The sequence below is a fragment of the Tamandua tetradactyla genome, chromosome 21, assembly GCF_023851605.1.
Source record: "Tamandua tetradactyla isolate mTamTet1 chromosome 21, mTamTet1.pri, whole genome shotgun sequence".
In the NCBI taxonomy this organism is placed as follows: Eukaryota; Metazoa; Chordata; class Mammalia; order Pilosa; family Myrmecophagidae; genus Tamandua; species Tamandua tetradactyla.
The window spans coordinates 34,688,041-34,701,316 of record NC_135347.1 but is presented as its reverse complement, the minus strand read 5'-3'; the positions used below and the strand labels follow the sequence as shown (position 1 = coordinate 34,701,316).

The 13,276-nt window shown below is 40.0% G+C and overlaps 1 protein-coding gene across 2 annotated transcripts in view; it reads right to left on the bottom strand.

Annotated features, from left to right (window-relative positions):
* PCSK1 (proprotein convertase subtilisin/kexin type 1) overlaps window positions 1-13,276 on the bottom strand; it is a 43,241-nt gene that overhangs the window by 14,276 nt on the left and 15,689 nt on the right. For both annotated transcript variants that reach the window (XM_077139085.1, XM_077139086.1), the window contains exons 6-9: window positions 12,834-12,922; window positions 10,232-10,404; window positions 9,018-9,230; window positions 6,440-6,540 (exon numbers count right to left, since the gene is read on the bottom strand). In XM_077139085.1, coding sequence (XP_076995200.1) covers window positions 6,440-6,540; window positions 9,018-9,230; window positions 10,232-10,404; window positions 12,834-12,922 — 576 coding nt within the window. The remainder of the gene's footprint in view (window positions 1-6,439; window positions 6,541-9,017; window positions 9,231-10,231; window positions 10,405-12,833; window positions 12,923-13,276) is intronic.

Genomic DNA, 13,276 nt, shown 5'->3' with positions numbered 1-13,276 from the left:
TTTCTTACCTAGCTCCAAAGGAATTAATATGGGGTGGCAAGCTTCAGGCAAACTGCCTGGGACAAAAATTTCCCTAAAGCTCCCAAACCACCCCAAACCATAAAAGCTTATCAACTTCTGGGTCCAAAGCAAACTCTTAGTAAATACTAGGAAACATAGGGTCATAAAGGTTGTTAACCATTTGCCCAAAGACAAATTTTAGGTATGTGACAACAAACCATGAATTCTGCTAGCTGTCTCCTCCTAGAACAAATAAGACACCTGGTATCCAAAGGTTGCTATGGAAATCTGCCACTGGTAAAACTTTCCCGTAAAACAAGCTATCCCACTCCACTCAGAGCATGTCCCTCCCTTGGGCACACCTCCTTAACCTCCCTAACTTGTACTCTCTCTTCTTAATAAACTTCTCCTTTTAATAAACTTCATTACTTATTCCTACTGGCCCTCTCATCTCTAAATTCTTTTAGTTTTGAGACTATCAAACCTGGGTCAGGGCTCAGCCGGCACCATTGCCAGCAGGACAGCAGTTACACTCTTAGTGTATTTATCTCCAGGATATGCCTATTAGGTACAATAACAAGCATCTTCTCAGTCACTGCTGGATGGGGTTGTAGGAAAACATAGTTGCAAAAGTAACTCTTTATATCAGTTGTTTCTCAAAGTTAGGTTAATATACCACCAGCATTAAAAACATTTGGGACACTTGTTAAAAATGTGGATTCCTAGGCTATATCCCAGACTTCTGTATGAGTGGCTTGGTGATAGGTTTCAGGAATATGTAATGAAATAAACTCCCCAGGCCATTTTCACATAGGTTGACATTTGAGAAACACTCTTCTAAGGAAATACTCCTCTGTATATGTCTTACTCCTTCTCTCTCCTCTTTTATTCCCCAATCCCAGCTATATAATATATAATGTGGTATAATAAATAATCTGCTTGTGGCAAGGGACAAACAAAAACATAAGAGAGGTACTGTATCAGTGTAAAACTATTATGTACACCAGAAAAGCCATGTTTTAATTCTGATCCAATCTTCTGGGGCCAGACCTATTGTTTAGGGTGTAAAACTTTGACTGGATTGTTTCCATGGAGATGTGACATACCCAGGTGTGGGCATGACTTTTGATTAGATGGAGATGAGACTCTACCCATTCAAGGTGGGTCTTGATTAGTTTACAAGAGTCTTTTAAAATACATTTTGGAGAAAGCTCAGATGCAGGCACTTGAAGAACAGTTGCTTCAGAGCTGACAGAGACATCGATGAAGATGCTTGGAGTGCCAACAGAGAAAGCAGATGGCGAGACATTGGCAGAGCCCTGCAGATGCCACCATGTGCCTTCCCATGAGATGCTAGCTAGCCAGAACCCAAAGTTCATCTCAGAGGAGCTAAGTGAAGGCCCACAGATGCTTAGAGAGGAAAATCACTGACATCAGAAGCTCGAAGCAACAGAACCAGGAACAAGGATAAGCAGAGGCCAGCCATGTACTTTCTCATGTGACAGACATTGGCTTCTCTTGAGTCAAGGTCTCCTTCCCTGGATGCTTTAGTTTGGACATTTTTCTGGCCTTAGAATTGTAAACTTGGTTTCTAGTTTGCAAGCTACTGGAATGCAATATACCAGAAATAGAATGGTCTGGAATTTATTTAGCTGCTAGTTTACAGTTCTAATGTGAAAATGTCCAAATCAAAGCAAGGCTATAGAAATGTCCAATCTAAAGCATCCAGGGAAAAATACCTTGGTTCAAGAGGGCTGATGATGTTCAGGGTTTCTCTTTCAACTGTAAAGGTACATGGGGAATATGACAATGTTTGCTAGCTTCCTCTCCAGGGTTATTGTTTCAAGAAGCTCCCCTGGGGGCATTTTCTTTCTTCATTTCCAAAAGTCTCTGACTATGAGGCCTCTAATGCTTTTTCCAAAAAGCTTCCTTCTTAAAGGACTCTATAAACAACCCCACTTTGAACGGGTGGAGACACGCCTCCATGGAAACCATCTAATCAAAAGTTATCATCCACTATTGGGTAGATCACATCTCCAAGGACACAATAAAAAATCTCCCACCCAGCAATATTGAGTGACGATTAAAAAACTTGGCTTTTCTGGGGTTCACAACAGATTCAGCCCAGCACAACTTGTAATAAATTCCCTTTATAAAGGCTGTTCTATTTCTGGTATATTGCATTCCATCAGCTTTAGCAAACCAAAACAAGTACAATATTTCTTTATTAGCTTCAACCTTCCTAACCCATGTGATGGTTAAGATCTTGTGTCAGTTTGTCCAGGTTATGGTGCCCAGTTGTTTGGTCAAACAAGCTCTAGCTTTGTTGTCACTAAAATTGTGAGGGCATTTTGTGGGCTTAAATCATCAGTAAGTTGATTGCATCTCTAGTTAATTATATCCACAATCAAATAAGGAGATCGTCTTCAGCAATAAGTGAAGACTCATACAATCAGTTCAAGACTTTAAAAGGTAAAGGGATGATTTCAGCAGTCAGAAGAAAGAATTTCCATCTCTACTTCAGCCAGCCAGCTTGTCCAGGGGAATTCACTGAAATCCTTTATTGGAGTTCCAGCTTGTGGCCTGCCCTATGGAATTTGGATTTGCCCATCCCCAAGTCATGGCATTTCTCAAAATAGATCTCATAATATTTACAGATACCTTTTGTTGGTTCTGTTTCCCTAGAGAACCCTGTCTAATCTAATCTTCATTTCTTTGAGGGTATGATAGGTTGTCAATCAACATTTCCGCTTCCTCAGAGTGCTTGGGGAGGCAGCTAGTGCAGTTGCTGAAAGCACAGGCCTTGGGGTCTGACAAACTTGGGTTTGAATCTCTTTGGGGGATCTTAGCTACATTTCTCAACCTCTTAAGCCTCAGTTTCCTCATTGATAAAATGCAAATTATCTTTATCTCATAAAGATTTTATAAGGATTATAATTAATATTGCATATTAAGAAGTTTCTATGTATCTGGCCCATATTAAGAACCTGATAAATACTGAGTGTTAATACTCTCGATAAATTTAGCCAATGGTTCATCTTCGATTGCCATAGCTAAGAGTTCTTTACTCTCTAGAGTTATTCCTTGAGAAATGACATACAAGTAAAATGACTCTCCTAATTCTGATAGTCTAGGGATAAACCATTGGTCTTGTATCTAGCAATTCTGGAATTCAGATTTTCTGAAATAATCATCTTGTTATAGACAATTGGGATAGGATTCATAAAGCTGTCCAATTTACAACAAGACAATACTCTTTATATACTTTGTCAGGAAAAATATGGTAATACAGATCATGTCCATCTTACTGATGAGTTGAGTCAAAATGAACGGAAGTACATTCTTACTATATATACTTAAATCATGGAAACTGTGAGAATCTAATGGAATCTAAATCATTCTACAGAAAAATGCCATCCCTGCCCCCCCCCCCCCCATTTCTGTATATAGTTTCAGGGAGGCTCACTGACTCTTAAGAGCCTATTCATGAACTTCATAGCAATCCATGGATCTCCTGCTTTAGAAATAGTCCATCAGAGATTAACTGAAGTTAACCAGGCTAGATCATCCTTAAGTCATTTTCTCCTTGTACAGAAAAAGAAGGTTTGAAGCTTCAGAAACCAGGGACTGGATTTTCTAAAATTCAGTTCTTATATGAGATTAACACCATGTCTGTTAAGCTACATGGGTTTTTCTACTACACTGGTCACTATACAAGGATGGACTAGGCCTGTCGTTATATATGATATGCATCTGACAGATGCTGGGTAGAGAAGAAAGGCTCTAGGCTTACATTTTTAAGGATAGTTTTATTTTAACAGTTCCCTTGGGCTAACAGCCTATATCCTGAAATCATAAATACTATAAACCTTTTTCACCATCTGCGTGTAAATGCTTGCCTCCATAGGATCCTATTTTCTTCCACTCCACACCCTCAGCACTAACCCAAACAATTCCACTTGACGACATCTTTGATCTTTGTTTCAATACTGAGAATCTTACAAAAGGAAGAGGTCTGAAAAAAATAATCTGATCTGATCCCTTCGTCTTCTAGATGGTAAAACTGAGTCTCTAATTGTAAATTAACTCACCTAAGATCTCACAGCTGTTGGTGTAGCTAGAATTTGAAGCCAGGTATTCTCTACCCTTTCACTGCTTGCTCATATTTTATCACATGAGCTTGGATCTCCTGATGCCAGTCTTAGCTTGCATTTGTAGCTTTTGCCCTCTGTTCATCAAGTGAACTCAGATTCTTAACATATCTTTTTGGTTGGGTCCAAGAGCGTCAAGTTTCCATTTTTGATTGGGCATCTTGATTTGCTTCTTCCCTTAGTAGACATCATTCTAGCACCTCCAAGGAGGTAGAGTCTTGGTAAAAACCCATGCCACACGTGTCTTGCATACCCAACGTGGCCATTTCATAGCTGAGATACCCTGGGTCTAAATCATGTCCCCAAAAGTAGCCCCAAGGCTTCTGGAGCTGAGCTGCACTCTACTGGGCAAAGGCCTAGCAACTCCAGGACTTTTCCATTGATGGCACAGGTAAAATGTTCTACTCTTCTGCTACTGTGAACCCTTATGTATTGAATATGATGTGATGGATTGTTTGTCCTCCTTCTAGGGAATATGTATGTTCTAGATAAACCTCCTTATTGGGAAAGGATAATAGGAACTCACATGTTGAATCACTTTTTTTAATATGAAAGTATAGCACCTTCTTGGTATTTGAAGATTTACTGTCACCATACAATAACAGAAAGCAAGAATGAGGACAACTAAAACTTTGCATGGATATGGAATATGAAATAGCAAAATTTTTTCCTCTGCATTAAGTATCAGACTATGAGGTAACTATTAATAATTGTTAAACACTTTTTCACCATTATACACTAAAATAAATCCCAAGGGTTTAGTATTTAAATATGATAAAGGAACAATTTTTTTTAAAAAAATACATAAATAAATGTTTTTCTAATTTGGGTTGTGAAGGTTTTTCTGAGCATAAAAACAAAGGAAGAAGCCTTAAAGAAACAGATTGGCCAAAAGAACCATATACATGTTAACTTCATTACACTAAAAATTACATATAAACAAATTAAAAGGCAAATGCCAAACTGAAAAAGCATTAATAGCTTTTCTAAACCAAGACCATAAAACAAAATAAAGGCCATAAACAAGGAGTCATAGAAGATAAATGGCCAAAGGATATAGAGTATTGATTCATTAGTACTAAAAGCATATTAAAACGATATATCATATTCACCAATCAAAATGGCAAACATTTTAAAAGATAATAAAAGTAGCTCTTGCAAGGGATTAGGGAGCTGGCACTTTCACACATATACTGCCGGTGGAAATAGAAAATGGTACAGTCTGTAGGCAGCAACTTGTCAACCTGTATCAAAATCATTAAACCGTGCCCGCTATTTGACCCAGAAATTCCATTTCTGAATATTTTTCCTGAGAAATTTATCAGTGAGGACAACCAATATTAATGGATAAGTGTATTTTTCAAAGTATGAGTAGATGACTTTGATGAAATTTGCATTTTTAGAGTGGAATACTATGAAAAGATAGAAATCCTGTTTTAATTTTCATGACCTGGGTATATCAGCTCCAGGACTGGGTTTATATAATCTGAGAAAAAAGATGATTTATATTCTCATTGTTTCTAATATTACCCACAGGAAATTATCTTGGACAAAACCTCCTTGCCTCTTAGGAATAAGCAGAAGGCTTTGAGGTTTGGGGACGAGTCTTAGGAGGGAAGACCATAGGTTTTGTTTTGTTTTTTGTATGCTGTATGGCCGGGGTCACATTTCCTTCTTTCTCCTTGTGAGCATCCTGTTATTACAGCACCATTTGTGGAATTTTTGTTTGGTTGTTTTTTTGTTTGCTTGCTTGTTTTGTTTTTGCTTTTGGGGGGAAGTATTGGGCCAGGAGTCAAACCCAGGTCTCTGCATGGCAGGTGGAGAATTCTACCACTGAACTACCCTTGCATCCCTGACCATAGGTTTTTTTTTTTTTTTCTTTTTTTTTACATGGGCAGGCACCAGGAATCGAACCCGGGTCCTCAGGCTTGGCAGGCAAGCATTCTTACCTGCTGAGCCACCGTGGCCCACCCTGACCATAAGTTTTTAAAGGTCAAGGACCATTGCTTTAGGTATGAGAAAGTGCTCTTAATTTATTATTGGGTGGGTTAATGAAGCAGGTTACAAAAGAACATGTATATTACAATTCCAATTTTGCAAGATTTGTGTGTGCATCAAATCTAAATCAAGACAATAGCGGTTATGTCAAAGTAGAGGTACTCTTCTGTATTTTCCAAATTTTCTCCTGTACCCTTGTATGCAAAAAAAAAAAAAAAATTACATGTCATTTAAAAAGAAGAAGGTGAATGAAGCCCTAGTAAAGGGGATAGAAACTGTCTGGGCCTTACTTTGCTTCCAGGGCCAGGGCGAAGATGCCGGCAGCCAGAGGTGCAGAGGCCGAGGTGCCCGTGTGAGTCTCGGTGCAGTCATCGTGCAGGTCCGCACTGGTCTGGGTGGGATCAGAGGGAGAGCAAGGCAGGGAGAACACGTGAGGAGCGGGATCCTGGCTCGCGGGGTTAACCCTACCAAGGGCTGCATCTGCTATGATCAGGAAACTCAGTTAATGCGATTCCCACTTCCTCCTCAAAGCTATCGGGCGGATGTTGGCCATCTGCTGATATTGTAGTTCACTCTTCTCTATGTGAAACTTGTCTATAATTCTGGCATCAAGATGCCTTTTCTGGGGATGAAGTACTCCCACTATGAATATTTTTCCTTCTGAGTTTCCCAAACAAAGTGCTGTCTATAAAAAGGGGACTGTTTCAGAATCACTGTGAATCATGCTAGCCCATTAATCATCGGGTCCATTGTGTTTGGTCTGGCATATTTAGAAATTCTGCTTTATGCAAAATTCCCTTTTGCCTTAAGATTGACATCTGGCGGCCTCGTCCACGAAAGGATGCAAAGCCATCCTGATCTTGGTGATCTGAAATGCTTGCACAAAATGTGCTTTATGTGCAGCCTGCTCTCCCTGATGACTTGATTTGATGCCTGTTAGTGTCCACCTTTGCACTTTGAGTTTTTCAAATGGAAAGTGTATGGGACTTAGACCTGGACTCAAATTCTAGAACTGTTACTAAAATACATACTATGGGCCAATAACCTGGTTTCCCCTTCTGTAAAATGAGGTTGATATTTCTTGGCTCACGTTCTGAGGATTAAATTCCATCATGTCTGAAATTCTTGCACAACATGATTGAAAGTAAAGAAATATTCAGGCTAACTTTAGAGGAACAAAGTGGCTGCTGAGATGAAGAGGGAAAAAACAAAAGGACTTCCTGTCCAGTCTGGTTTTATGAACCATAGTGTGGCTGGTTTAACAAGTAGTTCGGGCCAAAGGATTGCTAACAGGACACTCATCTGGTTTCTAGCATTCTGGTTTTTAGCCAGAGATGCCAATGTGTGGGATGGAGGTGTAAAAAAATAATTTGTTCTATCATCACCTCCTTTGACTTCCCACTTGGAGTCATTGAATTTTTCAGGTTATGGTGTCTCTGCTCCTCAGAGAGCTGAGGGAGCAAGGGTGCCCTTTTTACCTGTTGACGCAACTAAGCTCTGAGATGACTGTGTTCAGGAAGAAATTTGCAAGAGGTTATTGCGTCTCAAACAGAATCCACCAGCTATGTCACCTACGGCTGGTTTACCTAAGGAGAGATTTTTACAAAGACTGAAGCTCTTCCTCCCGTTTCAGTGCAGGGTAGCTCAGATAAAGGACAGCCTATGAAACGGTGGCTTTGAAATGCATAACAAGCCATTCTGTGGAAGGCAGCCCTGGACACCCAACCAGCCAGGGGGCTCTGAACTCAAGAGGGACATATGTCAGATACGCTCCTTTCAAAGACCATGTGAAATATGCCTGCTGTAAAGAACCCTTAGGTAGAATGCCACTAGTATTCTACCTATATTGTGCAATATTTGAGTAATTGAAAGCTGGGCAAGTGAGGGAGATCAGGGCTTTTCAAATTGAAACCAGTTTTACTGTCTAGAGTAGGCTGCAGAAACAGGCAGAATCCTTGAAAAGTGGTCCTGCATGAAGCAGATAGTACAGATTATTGTGCTGTGATACCATCAACAGGAATTTTATACATATCCCAAGGTCCAGTTATTATGGGATTATTATGGGACCCACAATCTACTTGGCTAATGGCCTGCTATTTCATTGAGATTAGGATGTACATACTTAAACTAGCTGGTTCTTCCTGTGTCAAGAGTTAAATTTGGGTTTCTAAAATTTTAAATTAAAAGTTCCTCTCTTTGTTCTCAAAGCCCCCCAAATGGTGCTCCATCATTGAGTCCTTGAAAGGAAATCCAATAATTGCCCTTGGCAGTCTGACTCATGGAAGTGAAGGCACAGCCAAGCGTGGGCTGGAGGAGCTCTCTGAGCATATAACCTCCCTGAGCTACTTATTGAGATGCTGAGAAGTTCACCTCAGGGGAAATTTAGACTGTTATTTTCTTGTAGGTTGTCCATTCTTAGGAGACATGACTAGTGTATGCACACTTGGTGTTTTTTATCATCTGCTAAAGGGCAAGTCAGACCATATCCCTGCTACTGACAAATCAACAAGCACAAGACTGATAAAGCCCCTACAACCCTGAAATCTCCTTTAAGGCTGTTTTTAGGGAGGGAAGAGACAAGCAGAATAGACATTTGGAGTCTCGCTTATGTAATGACAGGTTTGGTGGCTTCTTAGGGCTGAGTCTGACAGAGAGGCAAGATCCTCTTGGCAGAAGTGTCATTATCCCTGAGAGAGAGAGAGAGAACTTCCCAATATATGCCACCTTTCGAGAGAGTAAGCGTGAGTCTCCCCAACTGAGAAACCAAGCTTAAGGAAATCAATTTTACCAAAGGTGCCTTGAGAGGCTCATTCTGAAAGCAAGCCGTGCTCTCCCACCCAAGCAGAGAGTTAGACAAAAACAACGTACAATTCGCTGGTCCGTATAATCCCCGCTGCTGTAAGAGGTGGCGAGTGTAGAGGAGCACTTCTCAGCGTACCAGGGGGACAGGCCCTGCTGGGAAGCACTGCTGATGGAGATGGTGTAGATGCTGTCCGTGTACCCATCACAGTCGCAGTTATCCCCCTGACGGCCCCCATTCCCGGAAGCCCAGACGAAGATGGAGCCTTTTCCTTGTCTCCCCTAAAGGAAGAGTCAAAGTATGTAACAACTGTCAACATCTGTTGGGCTCATTCGCACATCCCAGTAAAACTCCAACAAGCAAATACCTGCATGGAGTTCCCAGAGGTTATCTGGGGTTTAGTTTCAATACTAGGTCCTCCAATACCAATGCTGCAGCTCTCACAGGACTGGGCATGAGGAGCCATCGGGCTCTCAGCCCTCTTGTCCTCTTCACTTGGCCCTCTCCAGCTGGGGCTAAGGCTAATCATGTGCCTTTCTTTAAGTCTTTTCTTTATCAGGGGGATTCGTAATCTGGCCTTTAGCACTCACTCACACTTTTTCACTCTTCCCTTGGCTTATGTTTTTGCCTTTGAACTTCCTGCCTTTCTTTCTGCTTGAGTTTTCTGGCTGACATTGAATGTCCAAATCAGCCATTATTCAGATCTGCCTTGCAGCTGCATTAAAAAAAGACCATTCAATTGAATGGAACTCATCAATGCCATCCTTTCTATGAGTTTTCAATATGTGCTCTCCAAAGTTTCTACTTTTGTTTCCTCCTGTGGAGTACAAAGCCTTAGAATCTATGCAAAAATACAGTAAACCTAAGTTGACAGAACCATATAACTGAAGCGCAAGTATACAAAGGGTACTTGTACAGTGGGAGGTACACATTACTATATTTAAGAATGCATTTCAGAGCATCCTAAAGAAGTCTGGGTAGTAGTTTCACCTTGCATAAAAACCCAAATGCAGCAGGAAAGTAAGAAAGGAGAAAGAAATGTCTAGAAGTGTTAGTTTTTTTTAAAAGCAAATATCCTAAAAGTAATGAATCTCTATTCAATGTCAGACACAAAAGGGAAAACTCACTTAGCCCTTAACTTCCATTCCTCTGAAGAACGATGTGAGTCTCTAAATGCATGTACAATTATAAAGGACATTAACCAGAAATTCATAACCACTTCTTTCCATATAACATGTGTTCTTCCCTTCTCCTCATGTCCATAGGTCAGGTCTCATCTCACCTGCTTGACACCATATTCAAAAGCCTTCTGCGCTAGCCTTCCAGGTCCTTCCACAGTTTTCCCATCATCATTAGGACCCCAGCTGGCACTGTAAATATCCACATGTCCGGGATTGAATCCAATTGAACTGGCTTCAATAGCATCTGTCACAATGCCATCCAGCATTCTTATGCCTGAGCAGCAGTAAAACAGGTAAGCTCATGTCAGTGTGGACATTCCAAAGTTACTAAGCACTAACAGCACAGAAGAAAGGTACAAGCCACATCCTCCATAAAGTTGCTTCTTCACCCTTTAGAAATAACCAGAAGCACTGTGCAGGAGCCATACTTTTGGTCCCACTCAAAGCTCTGTTCCCAGTAGCCCCTTTGAGAATGAAGGGTCTCGTCCTTGAATGAGATGAAGTGCCTACGGTTGTTGTCAATTATAAAATATCTGAAGTTTCCCCTCCATCCACTGCCCTAACAACATGAAAATGACAGGAAAACTTTCAAAAAGACCCACCAAACAATCTTCCCTCCACATGCCTGTTCACAACTGTACCACGAATGGCTGGGCAGGCTGGGTCATAAAAAGGACCCTATATAGAATATGTACAGTTTGAAAAGTAATATGTACAATAGGAAGCTAGCAGATAAGAGAAGAACACCCGTTTCTAAGCACTGATTAAAAATAACCTGGAGGCCATTCTTTTATATGTTTGCTTAGAAACATTTCCAAGGAACATGCTTCCTTTTCTTCTAAATAATCTCAAGGATGAAATCATTGCTCCTGAGGGGGAATCATTTTTCATCAGGAGAAGGAAGATGCAGTAGCTCTTTGTGCTTTCCACCAGGCTGTCACCCATTATTAGACTCATGAATTCAAGAGCCAAGAAGGCAAAAGCAATTTAGAAAGATACAGGCAGCTACCTCGTTATCCCTGGCTTTAGGATGATAACACAATGGAGCGCACAGCCTTAGATTTTCATATTATTATTTACTATGGAACAAAGGTTTTTTTAAAAAAAAAAAATAATGTAATTGACATGGTAAGTTGTAGTCATATTTGTAAAATTGTGTTTAAAAAGTCATTTGGGGGTGGGCCACGGTGGCTCAGCTGGCAGAGTTCTCGCCTGCCATGCGGGAGGCCTGGGTTCGATTCCCAGTGCCTGCCCATGCAAAAAAAGAGTCATTTGGGGCTAGAACATCAAAGGGTGAACTAATGAAAAAGAAATCATTGGCCTTGGAGTTAGAAGTCTTGAATTTTAGTTCTACACTGCCACAAATTAGTTTCTGTTATATTGAGAAACTAGCTTCTGACTCTTACTCTATAAAATGAAAAGATAAGTGTTCTCTAACTTCTGATGTTACTTAGTTCACTGTAACTTAAAAAGTGAATTCCTTTTCTAGGTGATTACATTATTTGTGCCTTTACCTTCATTTTCTTTTACTTAACATTGCACTTTGAAGATGACAGTATCAAAGGATCAGGAATGGCACATAAAATTCTAAGAGTGCGCTGTAGTAATAAGAATGCATTATATATCATGTATTTATTTGGTTTCTAAAAAGGAATATATAATCAAATTGAAGGTGAACTCGTATAGTTTAAGAGGGTTTTACTGTAATCGATATGTTCTACAGTTGATCTTTTTTCATTGGTATAGCTTTGGAAATGAAATTAAACTAAAAGTTTATAACATAACCATGAAAGCCTGAAGTGTGGCTAGTATAAAGAGGAGAGAGCAATTATTATATCTCTGTTAGCCCTTGAAGATCCACTCTCTACCCTTCTCTATTAGAATATGGACTGTATCAGTGGATTGCCTTAATCGCTGCCCTTCTATTGGGTTCAGCAATGGCTGAAGGTTGAGGGACAACAGCAGAGGGAAGTACTTATTCCCTGGATCCCTCCTTGCATAGAAGTAGCTCCCTGGTATTCAAGGCTGCAGTACCTGGACACCGGCCCTTTCCTACAGTTACAGCCCTCTGACTCCTCCCTCCCCCTTTTCCTTTAGACCTAAAGGTGTATATCTGCCTGCATTAGCCAGCCTCTTCTTGATTTTCTTTAGCATTGTAAACAGTTCCTTTATTAAACTATCCTCAATCTGATGGAACTTGCCATATATTTATATAAGGATCCTGACTGAAACAACTAGACAATATTAATTCTTGCTCCCAAATACATCCTAACTTTTAATATAACAAATATGCACTCTTTTTCATTTTTAAACTGTTCATTGCTATGGAATAAAGAACTTCTAGAGAATTGAGAGGCAAGGAATGTCTCTGTCTAAATTTACTCCCTCCTTCTGTTCTCTTTGCAAGCACTCAATAACAAACCCTTCTAAATCTGAACATATAGAAAATTAGATTTGGCTCAAAAGCCAGCAATCATTTCTATTTATTCCCACAAAGATGTGTGGGCTATATTCAGCTATCCATTTTCTAGGAATACAGATCTATTGATTTGCTTGCAAATCACACTCAAGGTCCTACAGCAAATTTGCATGGAGTTTGTTTCCTCCTCTGGTTGTTGAAAAGAAAACCCCCACCCTATCTGCACTGTATGATGCAAGCCTCAAATTAAAGCAGAAAACAACAGAATCAACCCTCTGCTTTACCTCCAACTTTAGAATTGTATGCAATTCCAACCCCACACTTGCGATTATTTGCTTGCATGGCAATTTCTCCTGCACATCTGGTCCCATGCCTGAGGATTAAAAAAAAAAAAAAAAAAAAAAGAATAAGAATTATAAAGTATAAATAAGGACCAAATATTTATTTTGCACTTGAATCCCGGGTACATGGATACATTAACTTTGTAACTGTCTTGTTTCTGATTTTGTTCCTACTGGAGTATGAAGTGTATGTTCAGTTTAAGGGCACTGGTTCTAGAGCTAAACTATGTGAGTTCACATTCTACCTTCTGACATTAACTAGCTGTAATCTCCAGTAAATTGCTTAATCTCAAAGGTTGTTGTGAAGATCACAGAAACTCTTGTGTATAGAGCTCTTAGAGCAGTGGCTGACAAATAGTAAGAACTCAGTGTTAGCTATTGATACT